A 21,377-nucleotide genomic window follows, 5' to 3' on the forward strand; every position below is an offset into this window, starting at 1 on the left:
ATAGAAATCAGGGTGTGTATAGAGGCCAGCCATTTTTCCTTCTTTCAGTTTGAGAATGGAATAGGACAGAAAATCAATAATATTGCCATGCACTTTATAGTGGCTCATGGAATATATATGTAGTGTAGAGGTAAATCATCTTAAATTATCTGGTTTATCCAATGTAATTAGCCTATAGCAAATGGATGGAGCAGAAAGACCATGAAGTAGAAGCAAAAGTAAAACAGAGTAACATAGTTACAGCACACATATTGATGAACAATTATTTTAGAAAGCACAGAATGAGCAACACGGTTATTCGAGATGAAGACTATTATTAGGTAATGAAAGCAGAAAATAAGATGAGAATATGGAAACAATACTTTGAGAAACTTTATATTCTCCCTGAAAATAAGGAAATAGTGCAAGAAAGTGATAGGAGAGATGAAATAGATTTTTCTGACTTTCAAAAACTTTTGCACAAACTTGGAATGAACAAATGCCGAGCTACTGATGAAATATCAGACCAAAGGGAAGACTAAGAACTGTATAACCATTTGAATGAAATTCACCTAACTGCAGGAGTTGTATTGTGGAAAATAATATGATTTTTACATGAGCAAAGAAAACAAGATTCGATGTATGTGAAAATTCTTTTATAGTCAGTCTCGTATCAAATGCATCAAAAATACTTATGAGAATACTTCATCAAAGAATAGGAAACTTAAAGTAGATTATGTGTGATCCAGTTTGGTATCAAGAGACATAAAGGCACTTGAGAAGTAATTCCAGAACTGAGGCCAGATATAGGAAAAACAAGTAAACTGGCATTGTGTTTCTAGATTTAGAGGAGGCTTTCTATAAAGCAGTATGGGATAAAATCAAACAATGGAAAATCCAAAATGTAATGTAACAATATTATGAAAAACATAGTTGCCACTCACCCTATAGTAGAGATGCTAAGTCACTAATATGCACAACAGTCTTTATGTTGTGCCTATCTGTGACTTTGCATCTCCTCTATATGGCAGTAGCAACTACCCTTTTCAGAATGGAATAAAATATTTTTCATTCTTAGACAATACGACACATACGATGACAATGGAAGAACAATCCATTCTCATATTGTGATGTATACTGAAGTATTCAACAGCAATAGAATGACACAAGAGACTGAATCCAGGAAAAGTATAAGTAAGGGTTGCTCATTTTCAGCACTGGTATTTAATTTATATTTTGAAGAGGCAATGAAGACAGTAAAGGACCATCTCAATGCGGAAGTTTCTTTTCATAGACTGAGAATCAACATGCTTCACTCTGCTGTTGAGATGGCAGTGCTAAGTGAAAGTGAACAGGATATGAATATATTAAAAACAGAGATTCCAAGACTTACCAAGCGGGAAAGCACCGGTAGATAGGCACAATGCACAATGAATAAAACACACAAACACACACACAGAATTTCGAGCTTTCGCAACCGGCGGCTGCTTCGTCAGGAAAGAGTGTGTGTGTGTGCGTGCGCGCGCGCGAGTATACACCTATCCTTTTTTCCCCCTAAGGTAAGTCTTTCCGCTCCTGGGATTGGAATGACTCCTTACCCTCTCCCTTAAAACTCACATCCTTTCATCTTTCCTTTTCCTTCCCTCTTTCCTGACGAAGCAGCCGCCGGTTGCGAAAGCTCGAAATTCTGTGTGTGTGTTTGTCTATTTTATTCATTGTGCATTGTGCCTATCTACCGGCGCTTTCCCGCTTGGTAAGTCTTGGAATCTTTGTTTTTAATATATTTTTCCCATGTGGAAGTTTCTTTCTATTTTATTTACATCATCATTAATTTGAACAGGAGATGAGTTAGATACTTAACAAAATGGAGCTTTTGTAAGTTCGTAATTGGAACACACATTTAACAAAAAGAAATCTAAGTTATTAATGTACACAACAGGTTGAAATGCTTGTAGCTAAATGTTAAATGTGGACAAATTTTGATACCTCAACAGCAGAAGGATGAAGCATGATACATATTGTGACAATATTTGTACTTCCTATAAAAAGAAAGAGATACTAACATTCAAGGACTGTGTAATGGTGTGAACATGGACAATGAGAAAGACAGAAATGAAACAATTAGAAACCTGCAAAATGTGTTGTTGCAGGAGGCTATTAAAGATCAAATGGATTTATTGAGAAAGGGATGAAGATGTCCTGCAGTGATTCAATGAGAAAACAATCTAATAAAGAACACAATAAAATGGAAAGATAGAATGGTTGGGCACATATTACATCAATAGTCACTGCTGAAAACAATAGTTGAATGGACATTAGAGGGACAGGATCACAGGAGCAGGTCTAGATATGAATACATAAGGCAAATCAGAAATGATGTGGGATGCAACAGTTATGTAGAACCAAAGGGGTAAGATGGCAACTGCCAGAAATGGAGAGGTGCATCACACCAACTTTCAGATTGATGAACAAGTCACCAATGGTGTGCATTACTGCCTCTTTTCACAGAATAATTATGCTACTGGTCTTTTCTGTGTTATCTCAGAAGACGACATCATAATACTCCAAGGAGTGATAACATGTTAAGTATACCACAATTCTTATTAACAAAATTAGAGTGGTGGAAAGTATTATGCCAGTGTGCTGGCATTGGCACTGATCACTATAGAAAAAAATCACATTCAGGCCTTAGCATCTGGAGGCAACAGCGGCCATATGTGCGTGTGTAAGGCTTGGGGATGTGTGCATGTTTCATGCATCTGATAAAGAACTGAGTCTGTTAGCTGATAATATGTAGAAGTCTTTTCAGTGTGCCTGTCTGTTACTCCCTGCTTACTCTGTCTGGTGAGTAGCAATCTCTCCAGTAGGAAAGGCTAATCCCATTCCAGCCCACTTTATGCAATATTGATATATGTGATACCATTGACATTACAATCCAAAATGGTGGCCTTTTGACCTTGAAAACTGCAAGGGTAGGTGTTTTTTGCCTACATGCCAGGGGCAAAGACTCCATCAGTGACCTTGAAAGCATGACATCATCAAGATGATACATAGCAGGAAATTGAAAAATTGAAGAGAGTGGGAAATTTAAAAATTAAAGATGGCTGATGATAGGAAATTTAATAAAGTTTCATGGAGGATAAATTTAAAAAAGTAAATAAAATATTAAATGATGGAGCTAGCGTAGGTGTGCTTTGTAACATTTCCCCTCCCCTTCCCTCTCCTCCAGTCAGAGCCTAATACTTTACAGACCATTAAAATAAGCACATATTTCTCTTCATGAGACTTCCACAACTGTTATTCGTTGTCAGTGATAAAATCTGCTACAGTTGTAAAAATTAGTTATTTCTAAAGAGGAAAGCAGCATCTGGTTTCAGGACATATATCCCATTTTTAAGTGCATGTTAAACTGTGAGTTCATGAAAGATGCATAACTAGGTTTGAAATAGGTTGAAATATGTTAAAACAGTACATTCTTGGTGTATGACATGCAAGAGTGGCAGAAAGCCTCTTGCAGTGGAGGACAATGGTCCAGGCTAATGGGTGCAACACTGTGGACTTGCATGAAGACATATAGGTGGTCCTTTGTACACAGTGCTACATAGACACCTAGCAGACCAGTACAAAACACAACCCAAAATTGAAATGCTGGCAAAAGCGGTCATGTAACGGTAACATTATTGAGTGGACTGCTCACATCAAATTAAAATGTAAGACCTAGAAGTGAAGAGGAAATTCTCTTTCATACCATGTACTAGGGCTGCACTATTTTAACATATTTTAATCTGATTTAACTTTAATTATGTATCCTTTGTGGACTCGCATTTTAATATACCTTGAAGATGGGACATATGTCCTGAAACTGGGCAGTGCTTTCCCTTTCAAAAATAAATAATTTTTACAACTGTAGGGAATTTTATCATTGACATATAATGAAACAACCAGTTACAATGTAGCCATATTTGATGTGCTTAAGGGGAGGTACCTGAGAAATTTAACCCAAGTTGGAAAAAAAGGGCAAGGGACTAAATATTTGTTTCATAACATATTTTGGCATGCAGAATTCAGTGGATAAATCCAATTTGCTGAGCAAAATGTTTCATCACTTTTGAATTTTAGGTTTTTGAAGAAAATCAATATTTTCTGAAACCCATTTGTGGAGTTATTGGTTATCATGAAATGTATTCCCAAAAATGTTTTCAGAAAAAAAATGTTTAAAATTGACAGAGAAATAACAATTTTTCTTTTTGGGCATTTTGATCTTTTTCAAAACAACTGAAGTATAGTGACCTTTTTAATATTATATACATATGCCATAAATTATAAAAAAAATCACAATCTACAATTCACAACAAGACTTCAGCATAAAATAGCATTACTACAACATTATGCAATGTTTCACCCAATATGGTTCGATGAACTCTCTGCCAGGCACTTAAATGTGATTTGCAGGGTAGCCATGTAGATGTAGAAAATTCAATTCTTTATTTTCAATTTACATTTTACATCACATATTCCTATCTACACTGCATCCACACAGGTGGGTCATCGTCCACGGGTATAGCTGGTCATACGGAATAAAAGTGGGTCTTTTCTGGCTGCCAGGTGTCGAACTGTCATCAATCGCCAGGCTACCACATAGTGTTATGGTTGGTAGAATGCAGGGGCATTACTGCTACAGTGTATGTATGTATCATGGTATGAATAACGTTATGTAAAGTAACTGAACTGTGTTCAAATGTTGATTATCTGCTCACCCTTAAACCTCACAACAGGCTGGCACCCATCCTGAACCAGGCACCATCAGGGATGTTTACTTTCCAGTTCACAATTGAGTATGCCATGAACATAAACCCATATGTCTGAAAAAAAAAGTAATTAGGCGCACATACATAGACAATTACGGATGTATGTATAGATTATGCACGTATACAGAATATGAAGTTAATGTTTCAATTTAATTTCTGCACTGTACATATCTATCTAATGGTAGAAAACCAACTATACTTCAACTTTTTTGCAAAAATCAAAATGGTCACAATAAAAAAATGCTACTACTACATCAATTTTTAACATATTTGGCTGAAACATTTTCTTGTGAATACCTTCCTTGACAACTAAGAACTCCCTGTACGTATTATTTTTAAAAAAAAGGAAAGAAAGAAAGAAAAAAATCAAAACACAAAAATAAAAAAGTATGAAAAAATTGTTTATCAAATTGAATTTACCCACTGAATTTGGCATGGCAAGATATGTCATGAATAAAATTTTTGGCCCACTGCAATTTCTTGATAACCAGGTTCAAATTTCACTAGTACCTTTCCTTTAAAGAATCCAAGTGCTATCAATTTTCTTTGTGGTACATCCAAAAGCATTTATCCAAAAAATACGGAAAATATGTAACTTGCAGTATTGCCATGATTAAAAATATTTTACAGACCATTAAAATGAAACGGGCTGTCACAATGCAAAGTTTTCGATGGCATTGGGCCACAGTTATACAACATTTTTTAAAAGAGTAAATCACCATTTGACAGGTATTATTATATTTATTTTTTGTACATCCAGATTTTGGCTTTTATGCCATTATCAGGTTCAATACTAAAAGTTGTTACATCATTATTAATAATGGTTTAACAACTTGTAGCATTGTAGTCGATAATGGTATAAAAGCCAAAATGTGCATAATACAAAAGGTAAATATAATAATACAAAGTTAAGTGGTGATTTACTCTTTTAAAAATACCACACTGCAGTCAGTTTGGCTGCTCAAAAGTAGATGAAATTGCATAAAAGATGTGAATCACAATATTTTTGGCTGTGCTCTGAATTTTTTGCTCCATGTAAAAAAGAATTTTTCCAAAAAATTATGTAAAATGTGTAACTTGCATCATTTTTTTGTTTAAAAGTACTTTATAGACTATTAAAATGTAACAGCTAATCACAAGGTAGTTTTCTTGGACATGCACAAAAGTATCATATATGAATGTTTTGCACCACATTAAAAAAAACATCCAAAACAATATGTAAAGTACCACTTACTTATGTGCAAAGTTGCTTTTTATCTCATAGATGGTATAAGACACAACAGAGCCTCAAATTAATTATTTTGCACATATAAACTGTTCTATGGTGCTTATGAAGTGTTACAAGGTAGGCAGGCTTTGGCAAGATGCCAACAATCACACTTTAAGCTGTAAGTTACATTAGCAGTGGTGCCCATGGGTGGTTTGCAATACAATGTGTGTGTCATGTTACAGTGAGCAGTGTGAAACGTATTGCAGCAAGACAAGACTTGTCATATAATCAAAATGCTCAGTCAGTCAGCTCAGACTTGCCAGTCCCTGTCTGCTTGCTTTGTGACACTTGACAACCGTTTTAGAACAATTTAGATCTGAAAAATAATTAAGGTGAGGCTTTTTTGAGCCTTACACCATATAAGCTACAAAAATGAACTTTATATGTTTGTAAGTGGTGCTTTGTAAAATTTTTTGAATGTGGCTGAAAACATTCAGAGCATTTCAATATTTTAGAGCATGTGACTGGCTGTTTCATTTTAATATTATTAAAAGAACTAGGGTCTGATGGGAGGAGAGCGGAGGGTGGGGTAGTGTTGCAAAGTACAATTGGTCTATTTCCACCATCTTGGATTAAAAAAAAATATCCACCTTTAATATTTAAATTTCCTGCCATCTTCCATCTTCCATTTTTAAGTATGCCACAGTCTGCCATTTTTCATTCTTAATTTTTGGAGAAACATCTTCTTGATGACATCATGCATTCAATGTAATTGATGATGTAATTCCCCCTGTCATGTAGGCAATCCACATGAAAGCTTGCACTTTTCAAGCTCAAGTGGCTGCTGTCTTGGAGTGTGATGTCAGTGGTATCACTTACTTCAATTCCACGTGTAAATACAAAGTGGACTGGAATAAGCAAAGTCTATCCATTTCATGGTGCTGTTACTTTATTTTAAAGTTTGCATCATATGGAAAGAGATTCTATGTTTATATGAGCTAATAATATGCAAGTAAGTAATATCATTTCCTCCTTACAACTAAAAATCATACTTCACTGTGTTGTGCACAAACTTTGGAGGGTCATGTGTAAATATTTCATATCCACCACAATCAATGTCAATATCTTTGGCCATCTTATACTTTATGTCCTGCCATGAGTGCCTGCTTCATCATAAATTAGAAAAAATATTAAACATTAGACAGACACTATCAAATTGCATTTGAGTACTGAAAGTAAAGTATTTTGTCTTCTCTCTGTTTATTCTTGTTTTTATTGTTTCTATTCCTTTTGAAAAATAATTTGCCTACTCTGTCTTTCTTCTACATTTTGTCTTTCCTCAATTTCTTTGTCTACTGTTTGTTATTTTCTCCCATGTGCTTTTGCTGTGTGATGTCTTCTTGTGTTCTGACTTTAACGCCATTGATAATACAAGCTTTCAAATTGGTTAAAGTCTCACAACTACCACTACTCTCCTCACTGATGCTACTGTAGTTGTTATCTTTACATTACCTCCTAACTAACGTTGCCTTGTTCCATAGTTATGGTTTGTGTTTATATTTGTGTTTTTGCCCAAAGCAAACATTTGTATAACTCAGAATGTGGGACCTTTTATGAAAGCTTCAATGCTGTCTAGTTCCAGACTCTCTATAATGCTGGGCATTATTGAATCTATTAGCAGTATCTCCATTAACACTATATTAAACTAGCTGTCCTTCCCTGTGATAACATTACTTAAAATTAATGATTTGAGTTGTCGTCACCACTTACATTTTCCATTCTAGAAAGTCTCAAGTTTATATTGTCTCTTTTCTGTATTTATATCCACTATCTTTTCCTCCAGCTTAACAGGTCCTTTCCCATTTATTTTGATGGATTAATAAAATTAGCCACAGTTCATTTACTACTTTCACTCGGTACACTTTTAACACTCACTTTAATCACACGGTGCTTCACTACTTGTACTTGCATTATTCTAGCACTGGAGAGAAGAAATGGCACTAGTTTCTGGTACAAAGTATTCTTATTCACTGGTAACCAACCTTCAGTTATGCCTGTCACAAAATTTGACCGAATATTAATTACCATGATAGTAATTAGATGAAATACATGGTTGTTTGCAGTCACTACATCTCACAGTAGGACTATACTCATTTTTGAAGTCCAATTCACTTCACTGGTTCAGGTACTCATATTTACTGCTTCATATGTCAAATGATGCTGAATATTGCTTCAGCAATTAAAGGGTGTTCCTTAAAGAATAAGGTTTTTTATTGCCTCATAATGTACACATTTATTGACAGAATTAAGTAATTTACTTGTTATTGCACTGTGTGCTACTTGTGATTTTGTATGAAATATGATATTACTCAGATGCCCTCCATAACTGTGCAGGTCAAGCTCATTTCTTTCAATGAAATTTTCCCTTGATTTTCCTCATATTTGCACCTCTCAGCCTTGCACTCTCAGTCTTGAGTTTTGGAAATGAATGTGGTTTGTTGAATACCCATGAGATTTCAAATGCCCCACAGAAAGAAATCACATGGTGCCATATCACAATATCTGGATAGCCAATTTAGATCACCATTGTGAGAAATGACTTGTCCAGTTAACCTCTTTCATAACAAGTCCATTATTGTAATCGGTCTTGTTGAAAGCAAACCTTGCAGCATTCACATGATACAGTTCAGACCATAAATACTCTCTTAACATATTGCAGTAGCATTTGACACCCAGTGTTAATGCATTTCCAGCACTGTCTTTGAGGAATTACAGCACAATTACCACCATCAGCCGAAATGCCATGACGTCCAGTCATTCACTCTGGATGTAATGGCTTCTCTATAGCTATTTGGTGGTTTTCTGTGTCAAATCCTGTAATTTAGCTTGTTCATGAAGCTGTTCAACAGGAAGTGCTTCTTATAAGTGAGCATCTTTTTGGTGATAGAACTGTTGTCTGTTCTTCATTTTGCAAGCACCAAATGGGCTAATCCTTGGTGGTCTTTGATATCTTTTGGCTTTAGTTCTAGTGTTAGTTGGATTTTATACACCCAAATGTGCAGATCTTCTTTCATAAGTCATTGTATTCTGGTTCAGGGAATATCCAGTTGTTGTGAATATCAGTGAATAGGACTTGTAGTGATGTTGTCACTCATGATGGCAATGTTTTCTGTAGAACAACCAAACAGGTTTTCTGAAATTTAGCAGTCATTCTCATCATAGCCAACTTATTTAATGTATTACAAAGACCAAGCATTCCACAGAGTTTGCAAACAGTCTCTGCGCAACATCACTACATTTGTAATAAGTTTTCAGTATGAAAACTTCTGTTTTGTCATGAAGCCCTGAATTACTAACCACAAATATGATAGATGAGAATCATGGAATGTTCAGAGCTGCCCACTTGCTAGAACAGAAATGGCAGGCATTGCAAGAATTGCATTGTTTATGGGACGTCCTTTAGTTTCTCACACAGCTTGTAATTGTGCTACTGATGGTATCTATGCCACATAAATCTTAGCAAAGCTTACCATTCATAAATTGGAGGTTTATTAATAACACAATTATTAGAGTTCACTTCGGTTGGTATTGACGTTAGTATCTCTACTACATTATGGTATAAATCAATTTGCATTTGTGTAAACTGGAAACATATTGTTGGTATTCCCAGTATGTTGTAGAGCAGTGAAGTGCCCTGATATAAATTAATTATTAATGTGAGAAACATAAATGCAAAGTCATATCTCACTTTTACATTGTATGATATATTAAACTTTCTGCAATTATCTGTGAATGACAGTCAATACAAACATGAAAACAGATGTTCTGGATAAAGCATGGTCAGAGAGCCTGAAAACTCTTACAGATCAATTTAAGTTACTTTTTAATCATGTGACTAATAAGTTTAAAAAAATCATTTTTAGTTCATTATGCTGTGAAGCATGAAATCTCAGATTTACTCTTATTTATGTTTTGCTTTAAAATACGTAGCAAAAAATATTTATTGTATTAAAATTCTTTGCAGTGTCTTCTGTGGACTTAAACATCAGTGGAAGGCCACTTCACATCACAATTTTGTATAATCCCTCACATTTGGAGGTCAGTAGCCTGTATTCTATATCACTATGATTTAGATAATGGAGGCCAAAAATAAAAATATTGCTAATAAGTGAATCTTTATGTAAAATATGAAACTAAAAATATGACAATGAGCATAGATGAAATAAGAAAAACATTAAAGAAGCAGCTGCTTGCAGAGTATTCAAAACAGGAATAAATGATACAGAACTAACAAATACATTACTAATGAAAAATCCACTATGGAATGTAACAATATTATGAAAGGGGAAAATAGTGGAGATACTGATCACATCTCTGCTGTATGGTGAAATACGTTAACAAGTGAAAGCCAAGAAGTGCAAGTAATGTTTATGAAAACTGCAACACTAAGATGGACATAAATGAAATAAATGAACTTTACACCTCAGATTTAGTTCATAACAATGCACTAATTATGAGGTTGTAGAATTGTACATGATTCTGACTGTGAGATTTCAGTATGCATCCACCTCATGTTGCAATCACAACATCTAAACATCGTTGGCATGGAATCAAAGAAGGTCTTCATTAGAGTTTATTACCACATGAATCTCTGTTCTGCCACATGCAGAGATCCAGATATCATAGGCATGTATGTGTTCCTGTTGAGTCTCCCTACATGTGGTTCGTATGTGTGTCTACAGAAATCTGAAATAGTTACTGGAGACTTGATGATTGTGCATTGTCAATTTACTACTCTCCGAATGTTGGTGTCTAGATCATGTGTTGTATCTAATAAATGCCCAGCTTATCACAATTGATTTCTCTCCATTACTCTGCCCAACATTGCAGGCTGCCTAGCTGGAGTGCCCTTGGTAGTGTCTCACACATTACTATCACTGAAGAACAGGCTAAAGTGTGGTTTATGTGCGAAACCACATTTTACTGTTCAGCTCATTAGATGTGGTGTTCAGGTGATCATTGTTTCTATGATATTTCATTTGCTTGTGAGGCACGTCATGCTATCATGATGGATGGAGCTGAATTGTCTGTTACAGATGTAGTTGCACAGTAAAGTCATATGATGCGAATTGCTGAGAGACACTGAAGAGCAGATTTAACCACCTAATTAAAAAGGTTTTCCCATTCCTCTGCACCTGCAGATACCTTTCCTTCATGAAGTACGAAAGTCATGTGGAAGTGTATCTGTTAAGTTTAGGTGGCTAGAATGCATTGTGTGGAGTGTAGTGTCATGTTCGTCTACATCTACATGAATACTCTGCAATTCACATTTAAGTGCTTGGCAGAGGGTTCATCGAACCACAATCATACTATCTCTCTACCATTCCACTCCTGAACAGCACTTGGGAAAAACGAACACCTAAACCTTTCTGTTCGAGCTCTGATTTCTCTTATTTTATTTTGATGATCATTCCTACCTATGTAGGTTGGGCTCAACAAAATATTTTCGCGTTCGGAAGAGAAAGTTGGTGACTAAAATTTTGTAAATAGATCTCGCCACGACAAAAAACATGTTTGCTTTAATGACTTCCATCCCAATTTGCATATCATATCTGCCACACTCTCTCCCCTATTAATTGATAATACAAAATGAGCTGCCCTTTTTTGCACCCTTTCGATGTCCTCCGTCAATCCCACCTGGTAAGGATCCCACACCATGCAGCAATATTCTAACAGAGGACAAACGAGTGTAGTGTAAGCTGTCTCTTTAGTGGACTTGTTGCATCTTCTAAGCGCCCTGCCAATGAAACACAACCTTTGGCTCGCCTTCCCTACAATATTATCTATGTGGTCTTTCCAACTGAAGTTGTTCGTAATTTTAACACCCAGGTACTTAGTCGAACTGACAGCCTTGAGAATTGTACTATTTATTGAGTAATCGAATTCCAACAGATTTCTTTTGGAACTCATGTGGATCACCTCACACTTTTCGTTATTTAGAGTCAACTGCCACCTGCCACATCATACAGCAATCTTTTCTAAATCGCTTTGCAACTGATACTGGTCTTCGGATGACCTTACTAGACAGTAAATTACAGAATCATCTGCGAACAATCTAAGAGAACTGCTCAGATTGTCACCCAGGTCATTTATATAGATCAGAAACAGCAGAGGGCCCAGGACGCTTCCCTGGGGAACAACTGATATCACTTCAGTTTTACTCGATGATTTGCCATCTATTACTATGAACTGAGACCTTCCTGACAGGAAATCACGAATCCAGTCACACAACTGAGACGATACCCTATAGGCCCACAGCTTGATTAGAAGTCGCTTGTGAGGAATGGTGTCAAAAGCTTTCCGGAAATCTAGAAATACGGAATCAACTTGAGATCCCCTATTGATAGCGGCCATTACTTCATGCGAATAAAGAGTTAGCTGCGTTGCACAAGAATGATGTTTTCTGAAACAAGGAGATTTTGGTAGTAGGTTTCTGTAATGCTTTGCCCCTTACAAAAATAAACGGTTAGTATCATACTGCTGCAGTCCCAAAAAAACATCCAGCAACATCTTGCCCAATGATTATTGTGTCTACACATTGTTTCACATGTTTCCAATGATTGGTTAGTTCATGTGTGTCCATATTGGAGATGATGACAGAAGGGAGAGAGTGAAACCCTGTGCAGATCACCATCAACTGTGTCAAGTGCCCTCACTGCATGAGACCCTGTGGAGAGGTTTGGAATTTAATCGAGGACATTGGCACAAAGTCTGGTGATCAGAAACTTTATGCTACCACTTCTTCTCCCCTTTCTGACCAAATGCTGGTGATGAAAATTTCACCCACCAACAGGATTCGAACAGGCTTACATTTGAGTCAAGCACCATCCTACAGGAATGTATTAATGACCACATTGGCTACATGGCATCTAATATGCTCTGGCAGGTTTTTGAATACATGGATAGCCATGCATCTGGCTGTCATTAATGCAGGAAGGAGTTAAATACATGGCTATACATGTCTTCAGTACATACTAAATGTCACACTAATGATGTGATTGGGTTCAAGACCAAATTATGAGAAGTTGTCATAAAGTACGAAACATCACGTTGAAAAAAATATCAAGCTGTGGCCATGAAACTTGATCACCATGTTTAGAGCTTTTCTACATATTTGCCCTTCAGTATAACACATTTTCTTCAAGAAATGGGTGACTTATCAGAGACTTTGTTTCTACAAGTTTTTATTCTGACTGTTCAGATATGTTCCACCTTGAAAATCACTTCATCATCATTCAGTCATGCACGATGGTTTCTTCATATAAGGAAAGAAGAAGAATCCACTGAGTAGCATCAGGAGAATATTGGAGATGACACAAAATTTGACAGTGTGAAGAAGCAGCATGTGTGATTGGGTATTTTGTGCAGTGAGACGAGGAGCAAATGTACTGTCTCGGAGAGCTTCCCATGTTGGTCTGTCTTGACAACTTCCATGTTAGGAGATTTTGGTAGTAGGTTTCTGCAATGGTTTGCCCCTTACAAGCATAAACTGTTAGTATCATACTGCTGCAGTCCCAAAAAAAAAATCCAGCAACATCTTGCCCAATGATGATTGTGTCTACACATTGTTTCACATGTTTCCAATGATTGGATTGGTTAGTTCATTTGTGTCCATGTCATAGTGATACATCCAGCATATGCCCATGGTGATTATGTATCTGACGGAGTCCTCTGATTCACCTGACACAGTAGCAACATTTCTACTGTTGTCTCACTTCGGCAGGCTTTTTGAGTGGGTCTGATCAGTTGCAGATCCTAGAGGATAGTGACTTTTCTCATGTTCAGAATGTTGTGCAAGATGTCAAAAATTAGTCTAACACACATTTTCACTTTTTTTCCTACTGCCTGTTTGCTAAGGATTTTATCAAACAATTCCACCAAATTTTGGGATGCCGATTTCGGCAGTTTACCTGCTGTTCCAACATGTCCCACAAATTTTCTGTGGAGTTCAAGTCACGTTATTTTGCAGGCCAGTTGAGATGTAATAGGGAATATTAATAAAATGAGTCACATATTCTTCCAGCCCAGTGAACACTGTTGGTGGCATCTTGAAAAACAGGGGTATCAACAGCATACTCATCATGCAGTTGTTGACTGGAAGGCATCAATTGACCATTTAGAATGTTTAAATAAATGTGCTGATTCTTGTTAGGGATCACCTCAATGAGTGGGCCCAATTCATGATTAAAAAAACACATCCAAAATGTCAAAGACTCCGCCTCTGGTTTGAACCTTATTTTGCACACATTCAGGATGAAATGCTTCATTTGGCCTTTGGTGCACTTAACAACATGTGACAAGAGTAATTTGAATATAGGCAAAAATTTGATTTTTCAGACCATGTTACATCTCATCAGACAGCTTCTGTCCATGTTAATGATTTTTAGTCCACTGAAGACATGCAGCTTTATGTACCAGTCTGAGCCATTGGCCTCTTGTGAAGGTCCAACTCCAAGTGGTCATTGCATGCAGTTCCCATTGCAATGTTTTTTCAGCAACAGGTAGGGATGGTCCTTCATTCACTGCCTGCAGCAATTCCTATCAGGTTTGGAACTGATTTTAATTCACAAGCTTTTAAACATGTGACCAGTCGCTCTCATTTAGGATCTTTTTCTGACCACAATTCTGACATCGTTTTTCATGGCACATGTATTACACCACTGCTTGTAGACACATTGAACAGTTCACTGTAAAACATCAATAAATCCAGCAACTTCACACACTGTTTGGCCATGGGCATGGGCAAACATGATTGACTCTTTTTGGCACTCTGTCAAGTCCTTACTTTTACCCATGTTTATGTACAATGTCTGCTTGAAACTTAAATGTCTTACTGATCAGTAATTCCTTATGCTGATGGAGCAGTGCTTGCATGATTGAGTGTATGACTTGATCGCTGTGCCATCTTTAAAGTCATAATGTTGAGCATGTGGCTTGAGCATGTGGCTTGAACACTGTGCCATCTGTAAAGGCTTAATGATTCATCTGTTCCATGTGCACTGCATAGCGTTTTTGTCTGGCAAACTTATGATGAAGTATTGATACCGTTTACTTCCACTGGCTCAGCATGTATTGTTGTAGCATTGTTCCCTTTCCAATGCAGACACAGTGCTCTGTTTATTAGTGGGCTATGCCTTTTTGTTTTGCCTCTTCTAGTGGTGTGCTATGGTACTGTGACATGGAGATTTCATCATGCACCAGGACCACAGTTATGTAATTGCAAATAAACAAAAAAATTGTTATGTAACTAGTTTTTTGAGTTTATAATTACAACTCTATGACTATCTCCCATAAAGGACTAAACAATGAAAAATCCAGAATGGAATGTAACAATATAAAAAGCTATTGGATGGACAATTCCTTCTACTCACAGTATCTTCACAGATACTCTTAAATATAATATTTTTCATCACTTTATATCTGTAATTATTACTGTAATACAATGGTCCTTCATAATGTTAGGTTATTTCATTATACTGTACTTAAATAAAATTATATGTATGCATTTGCCTTCTTTCTATATCCCAGAGGCTGCTCTTTGCAGGGTCCATGGAATACAGTTAATGCAATGCATAGTCAGATTACATTACCCTGATCATTGCTGTGTTTGACCCTTTTCTATCCTTTGGTTCCACACACATATGCCCTATTAAGACAGCCTGTCATAGACAAAATAAAATGTTATGGTGTAACAAATTCATTTTGTGGGAAGAGAGCATTCTGCATGTTCATTGACTTCAAATCATATGAATGTTGTCAACAAATAAATACATAAAATACAGACCCTTGATTGTTCATGTTGTATGTCAGTGACCTAGCAAACAATATTAGTAATAAAATCAGGCTTTTTGCAAATGCTGTTGTAATCTATACTGAAGTACTATGAGAGAAGCTGCATAAATATTCAGTGAGATCTGTATAAGATTTCAACATGGTGCAAAGATTCGCACCTTGCTCTAAATGTTCAGAAATGTAAAATTTTGCACTTCAAAAAATGAAAAATATAGTGAATCACTCTTGGAATTGACCAACTTATACAAAACTTGGGTGTAACACTTTGTAGAGATATGAATGGTATGATCACATAGGCTCAGTCATGAGTAAAGCAGGTGGTAGACTTTGGTTTAGTTTTGAAATACTAGGGGAAGTGAAATCAGTCTACAATGGAGATTGCTTACAAATCGCTCGTGCAACCCGTTCTACAATATTGCTCAGATGTGTGGGACCTGTACCAAATAAAACTAACAGAGGATATTGAATATATACAGAGCAGGGCAGCATGAAGGGTCACAGATTTGTTTGATCCTTGAGAGAGTGTCATAGAGATACTGAAGGAACTGGGCTGGCACACTCTTGAAGACAAATATAAAGTATCCCAAGAAAGACTATTAACAAAGTTTCAAGAAACAGCTTTAAAGGATTACTCTAGGGATGTACTAAAACCTACTATGTGTCACTCACATAGGGATCATGAGAATAAGATTAGAATAATTGCTGCATGCACTGAGGATTTCAAACAATCATTCTTCCCATGCACCATACGTGAATGGAACAGAAAGAAACCCTAATAATTGGTACAATGTGATGTACCATCTGCCATGCAACTTAGGTTAGATTAGATTAGATATACATTCATTCCAATTGATCCATAGTGAGGAGGTCCTCCAGGATGTAGAACTTGCCAGAAAAACAACAATACATGACAAATATTTACAACTCAACAAAATATCTAATGTACCATTCCACAGGTCCCAAGTGGAGTGATCATCATTCTTTAATGAACACTATATGAAAGAATCATTTTACAAATACTAATCCACTGTACTTAAAATAAAAAAGTCTTTTATTTATTTATAAGGTAATAAACATGTAATACAACTACTAAAATGTTTACAATGAACACATTACTGCACTAAAATTGTGCAGAAGTTATATTGTACTTATATAAATATACAAACAAATCAGTTGGTTCTACTGAGAAGTTCATCGATGGAGTAGAAGGAGTTGGCCACCAATAAATCCTTTAGGCTTCTCTTAAACTGAATTTCATTGGTTGTTAAGCTTTTTATGACTGCTGGCAAGTTATTGAAAATGTGTGTTCCTGAATAATGCACACCTTTTTGTACAAGACTAAGTGACTTTAAATCCTTGTGAAGTTTATTCTTATTTCTAGTATTGATTCCATGAATTGAGCTGTTGGTTTGCAAGAGTGATGTATTTTTAATGACAAATTACACTAAAGAATAAATATATTGGGAAGCAGTAGTTAGTATCCCTAGTCCCCTGAACAGGCTTCTGCAGGAAGTTATTGAGTTCACACCACATCTCTTACTGCACGTTTTTGTGCCTGGAAAACTTTAGGTTGGCTTGATGAATTACCCCAAAAAATAATCCCATATGGCATTGTGGAATGAAAGCAAGCATAGTACGCCAGCTTTTTCATTTTTATATCCCAGATGTCTGACACAATTTGCATTGCAAATAGAGATTTGTTAAGACGCTTCAGCAGTTCTGCGGTGTGCTTTTCCCAGATGAATTTATTATCAAGCTGTAATCCCAAGAATTTAACACTGTCCACTTCTTCTATCTGCTTGTCATCATATGTTAGGCATATACTTGTGTGACACCCCTTGCAAGTTCTGAACTGCATGTAGTGTGTTTTCTCAAAGTTCAGTGACAAGGAATTGGCTAGAAACCAGTGATTAATGTCCGAAAATATTTTATTAGCTGATCTTTCTAAGACTACACTTGATGTGCTATTTATTGCAATGTTTGTATCATCGGCAAACAAAATGAACTTGGCATCTGGTAATGTTACTGATGAAAGGTCATTGATATACACAAGAAAAAGTAAGGGCCCTAAAATGGAACCTTGTGAGACCCCACATGTAGTTAGTTCCCAGTTGGATGATGCCTGATAGCCTGATACATGTCTCTTTCCTAATAACACCCTTTGTTTCCTGCCAGAGATATAAGATTTGAACCACTTTGCAGCACTTCCTGTTACACTATAGTATTCTAATCTACTTAAAAGGATATTGTGATTTACACAGTCAAATGTCTTTGAAAGATCAGAAAATATACTAGTTGCCTGCAATTTTTTATCTAATGAATTAATCACATTTTCACTATAAGTGTAGATAGCCTTCTCAATATCAGAATCATTTAGAAATCCGAACTGTGACATTGACAGTATGTTATTTGAGATAAGATGGTTATAGAGCCGATTGTACATTACTTTTTCTAAAAATTTTGAGAATGCAGGCAAAAGTGAAATTGGGCAGAAATTTGATGCTATTTCTTTATCTCCCTTCTTAAACAGTGGCTTAACTTCAGCATTTTTTTAACCATTCTGGAAAAAATTCCACTGATAAACGAGTGGTTATACAGATGGCTTAATATGTTACTTAACTCAGAATCACATTCTTTGATTAGCTTTGTTGATATTTCATCATACCCACTAGATGTTTTTGATTTTAAAGGTTTTATGATGGACATTATTTCTGCTGGGGTAGTGAGGGTCAAATTCATATTATGGAAATTACTTGAAATATCTGGTCTGAGGTATTCCATATCAGCACCTACGGAACCTGACAACTCCATCTTTTCAGTAACAGTTATGAAATGTTTGTTAAAAAAGTTCTGCAACACTATACACATCTGTCACCAATGTATCATTTACTCTTAATGCTATTTGTCCCTCTGCACCTCTGGTTCTACCAGTCTCCTCCTTCACTATATCCCATATTGTCTTTATTTTGTTATCTGATATGACTACCTTTCCCTAGTAATATATTTGCTTTGATGTCCGTATTACAGTCTTTAATATTTTGCAGTATTTCTTGTAATGTGCTATAGCATCAACATTGGAACTGTTTCGAATTGACAGATACAGTTTTATTTTTGTTTTACAAGATACCCCATTCTTTGAGTAATCCATGGCTTCTTTGTAGACTTAGCTCTAACCTTGGTAAGTTTTTGGGGAAAACAGTGTTTGAATAAGGTAAGCACTTTATTAACAAAAGTTTTATATTTTTCATGCATGCCCTGAGCACCGTAAACATCAGTCCAGTGAATGTCTCTGAGGTGTGTCCTAAAATAATCAATTTTTGGCTTATTGATTACCCTCTTGAGCTCAGATTTAACAGCTTTTATATCCTGTTCAGTGTTAACATTTAACAGAAGGAACTGCATGTCATGATCTGAGAGGCCAGTGACTATTGGTTTTATAATATAATTTTGTTCATCGGACTTTTCTATAAAGATATTATCAATGGCTGTTTGTGAGCATTTGGCTACCCTAGTGGGGAACTTTACAGTGGGAATTAAGTTGAATGATAATGTTGATAGCTCAAATAAGTTCTTATTGGAAGAGTCTTTAAGGAAATCTACATTGAAGTCACCAGCAACCACCACTTCTTTGTTTCTGGTTGTTAAATGGGCTAGTACAGCTTCAAGGTGGTTTACAAACAGATTAAAGTTACCTGCAGGTGCTCGATATACACTTAATATTATGAAGGATTTTTTGTGAAATTCTACCTCTGTTGCACATACTTCCATATGCTGTTCTAGGCAAAATTTATGAATGCCTGTGTTCTTAAATTTATGACAGTTCCTGATGAATGTGGCAACTCCTCCTTTCTCCATTTCTGATCTACAAAAGTGAGATGCTAACCTAAACCCTGTAACACTTAAAAGTTCTATACCAGCGGTCACATAATGTTCAGAGAGGCAGATTATGTCAGCTGGGTTTGAAGACTCTAATTCATCTATGCAGATAATTAATTCATTAATTTTATTTCTCAGTCCTTGAATATTTTGATGCAATAAAGGTAGCTGACATTTCACATTGACTGAGTTAAAATTGGGCAAAGTTAAAATATCTGCTGACTGTTGCAAATTCTTAACAAATGGCTGTTTATGCTGATGTAATAAGCTAGAGTTATGGTTTTTGGTTTCTTTCTCAAACTGAAGGTTTGTCTCAGTCCTAACCTCTCTTAAAATTTGGTTTCTTTCTGTCCTCACTACCCTAAAAAAGGGTCTTTTCTGAACCCTATAACCAATGGTATTTTATCACTCATGACTGTGCCTCCTCCCTTTTAACTTTCCTGCTATTTTCCCAGCCAGTTTACCCTTCCCCTTCCTGTTGAGGTGAAGGCCATGCCTAGTATAATCAGACCTATTGAGAGAATCAACAGAAACACACCGATGTGTGACCCTACACCCGACATAAACAACCGTTCCAACTCCAAATTAACTCTCTTGACAGAAGATTTCAAATGAGGTCGGTCATGGTGCCCAAGAACAGATACAAACTCAACACTAGTATGTTTTGATGCTGATGCAGTCTTCGTCAGGTCACACTCTATACTGTACCCAGGCTCTCTGTCAATACTATTACCTGCCCCACTCACTATAACCACGGTGTCTTCCTTAGTGAAATCTTTGCAAAGTGATCCTAAATCCTCTGTCACCTGCTCCAGACCAGCACTAGGATTAAAAAAAATTGGTGACCTGGTATTCTGATCCTAGTTCATCCAGCAAAAGTTGGCCAACACCTCTTCCATGGGAACTACCTAACAACAACATTTTCTTTTTCGATTTCCCTACTTTCGTACTTTTCAATTTTTTGCTGAATGTTTGTTGCACCCTGTCTACAACTGCAACTGCTTGAGGCTCACCAGTTTCTAACTGAAGCAATAGGTCAAATCTATTTTCCACATTCACCACGAAGCTGTCAGGTAAAGTTCTGGGCCTGTTCCTCCTGTTGCCTGTTGCCACTTCCCACCTCTCTTTACCCTTCTCCCTCCTTAACCTGTCAATATCTCCCCTGGCCTTGTCTAACTCAGCCTAAAGTGCGGCAATTTTCCCCTCCTGTTCTAGTATCTTCCTATCTCTACTGCAAATCCTGCAAAACCACTGATGAGTCTCATTTACTTCCCCTCTTCGCATGCTACTACAGTCACCCACATGGAAAAAACTACAGCACCCACCACACCAAAGCCCCGACATAACAGTTCTACAGCAAGCCAGGAACTTTTCACTCATGATAAACGTAATAGTTTACTAAGAATAAGTCAGTTAAATTACAGATAAACACGAAAATATGGTTCCACAAATTTGGCCTATATGCAACTGTGTGTAAACAAAAACAACAGTGCAAAGTTTCTGAAACAACTACTTAAACTTTACACTACTTTCCAGAAATGCTAGTTAAATAATGAAGAGTTACGCTACAGTTAAATTGCTGGAGAGAGCAAAGAACAACTAAACAAAATTCTATAGATTTGCTGCGGTAAAACGTAAACAAAAAAATCCGA

At 36.4% G+C, this 21,377-nt stretch overlaps 1 protein-coding gene across 1 annotated transcript in view; it reads left to right on the forward strand.

Annotated features, from left to right (window-relative positions):
* The window catches only part of LOC126268186 (probable 2-oxoglutarate dehydrogenase E1 component DHKTD1 homolog, mitochondrial), a 328,733-nt gene that overhangs the window by 103,328 nt on the left and 204,028 nt on the right, over positions 1-21,377 (forward strand). The window contains exon 6 of the mRNA XM_049973793.1: positions 10,022-10,095. Coding sequence (XP_049829750.1) covers positions 10,022-10,095 — 74 coding nt within the window. The remainder of the gene's footprint in view (positions 1-10,021; positions 10,096-21,377) is intronic.

Source organism: Schistocerca gregaria, chromosome 4 (genome assembly GCF_023897955.1).
Source record: "Schistocerca gregaria isolate iqSchGreg1 chromosome 4, iqSchGreg1.2, whole genome shotgun sequence".
Lineage (NCBI taxonomy): Eukaryota > Metazoa > Arthropoda > Insecta > Orthoptera > Acrididae > Schistocerca > Schistocerca gregaria.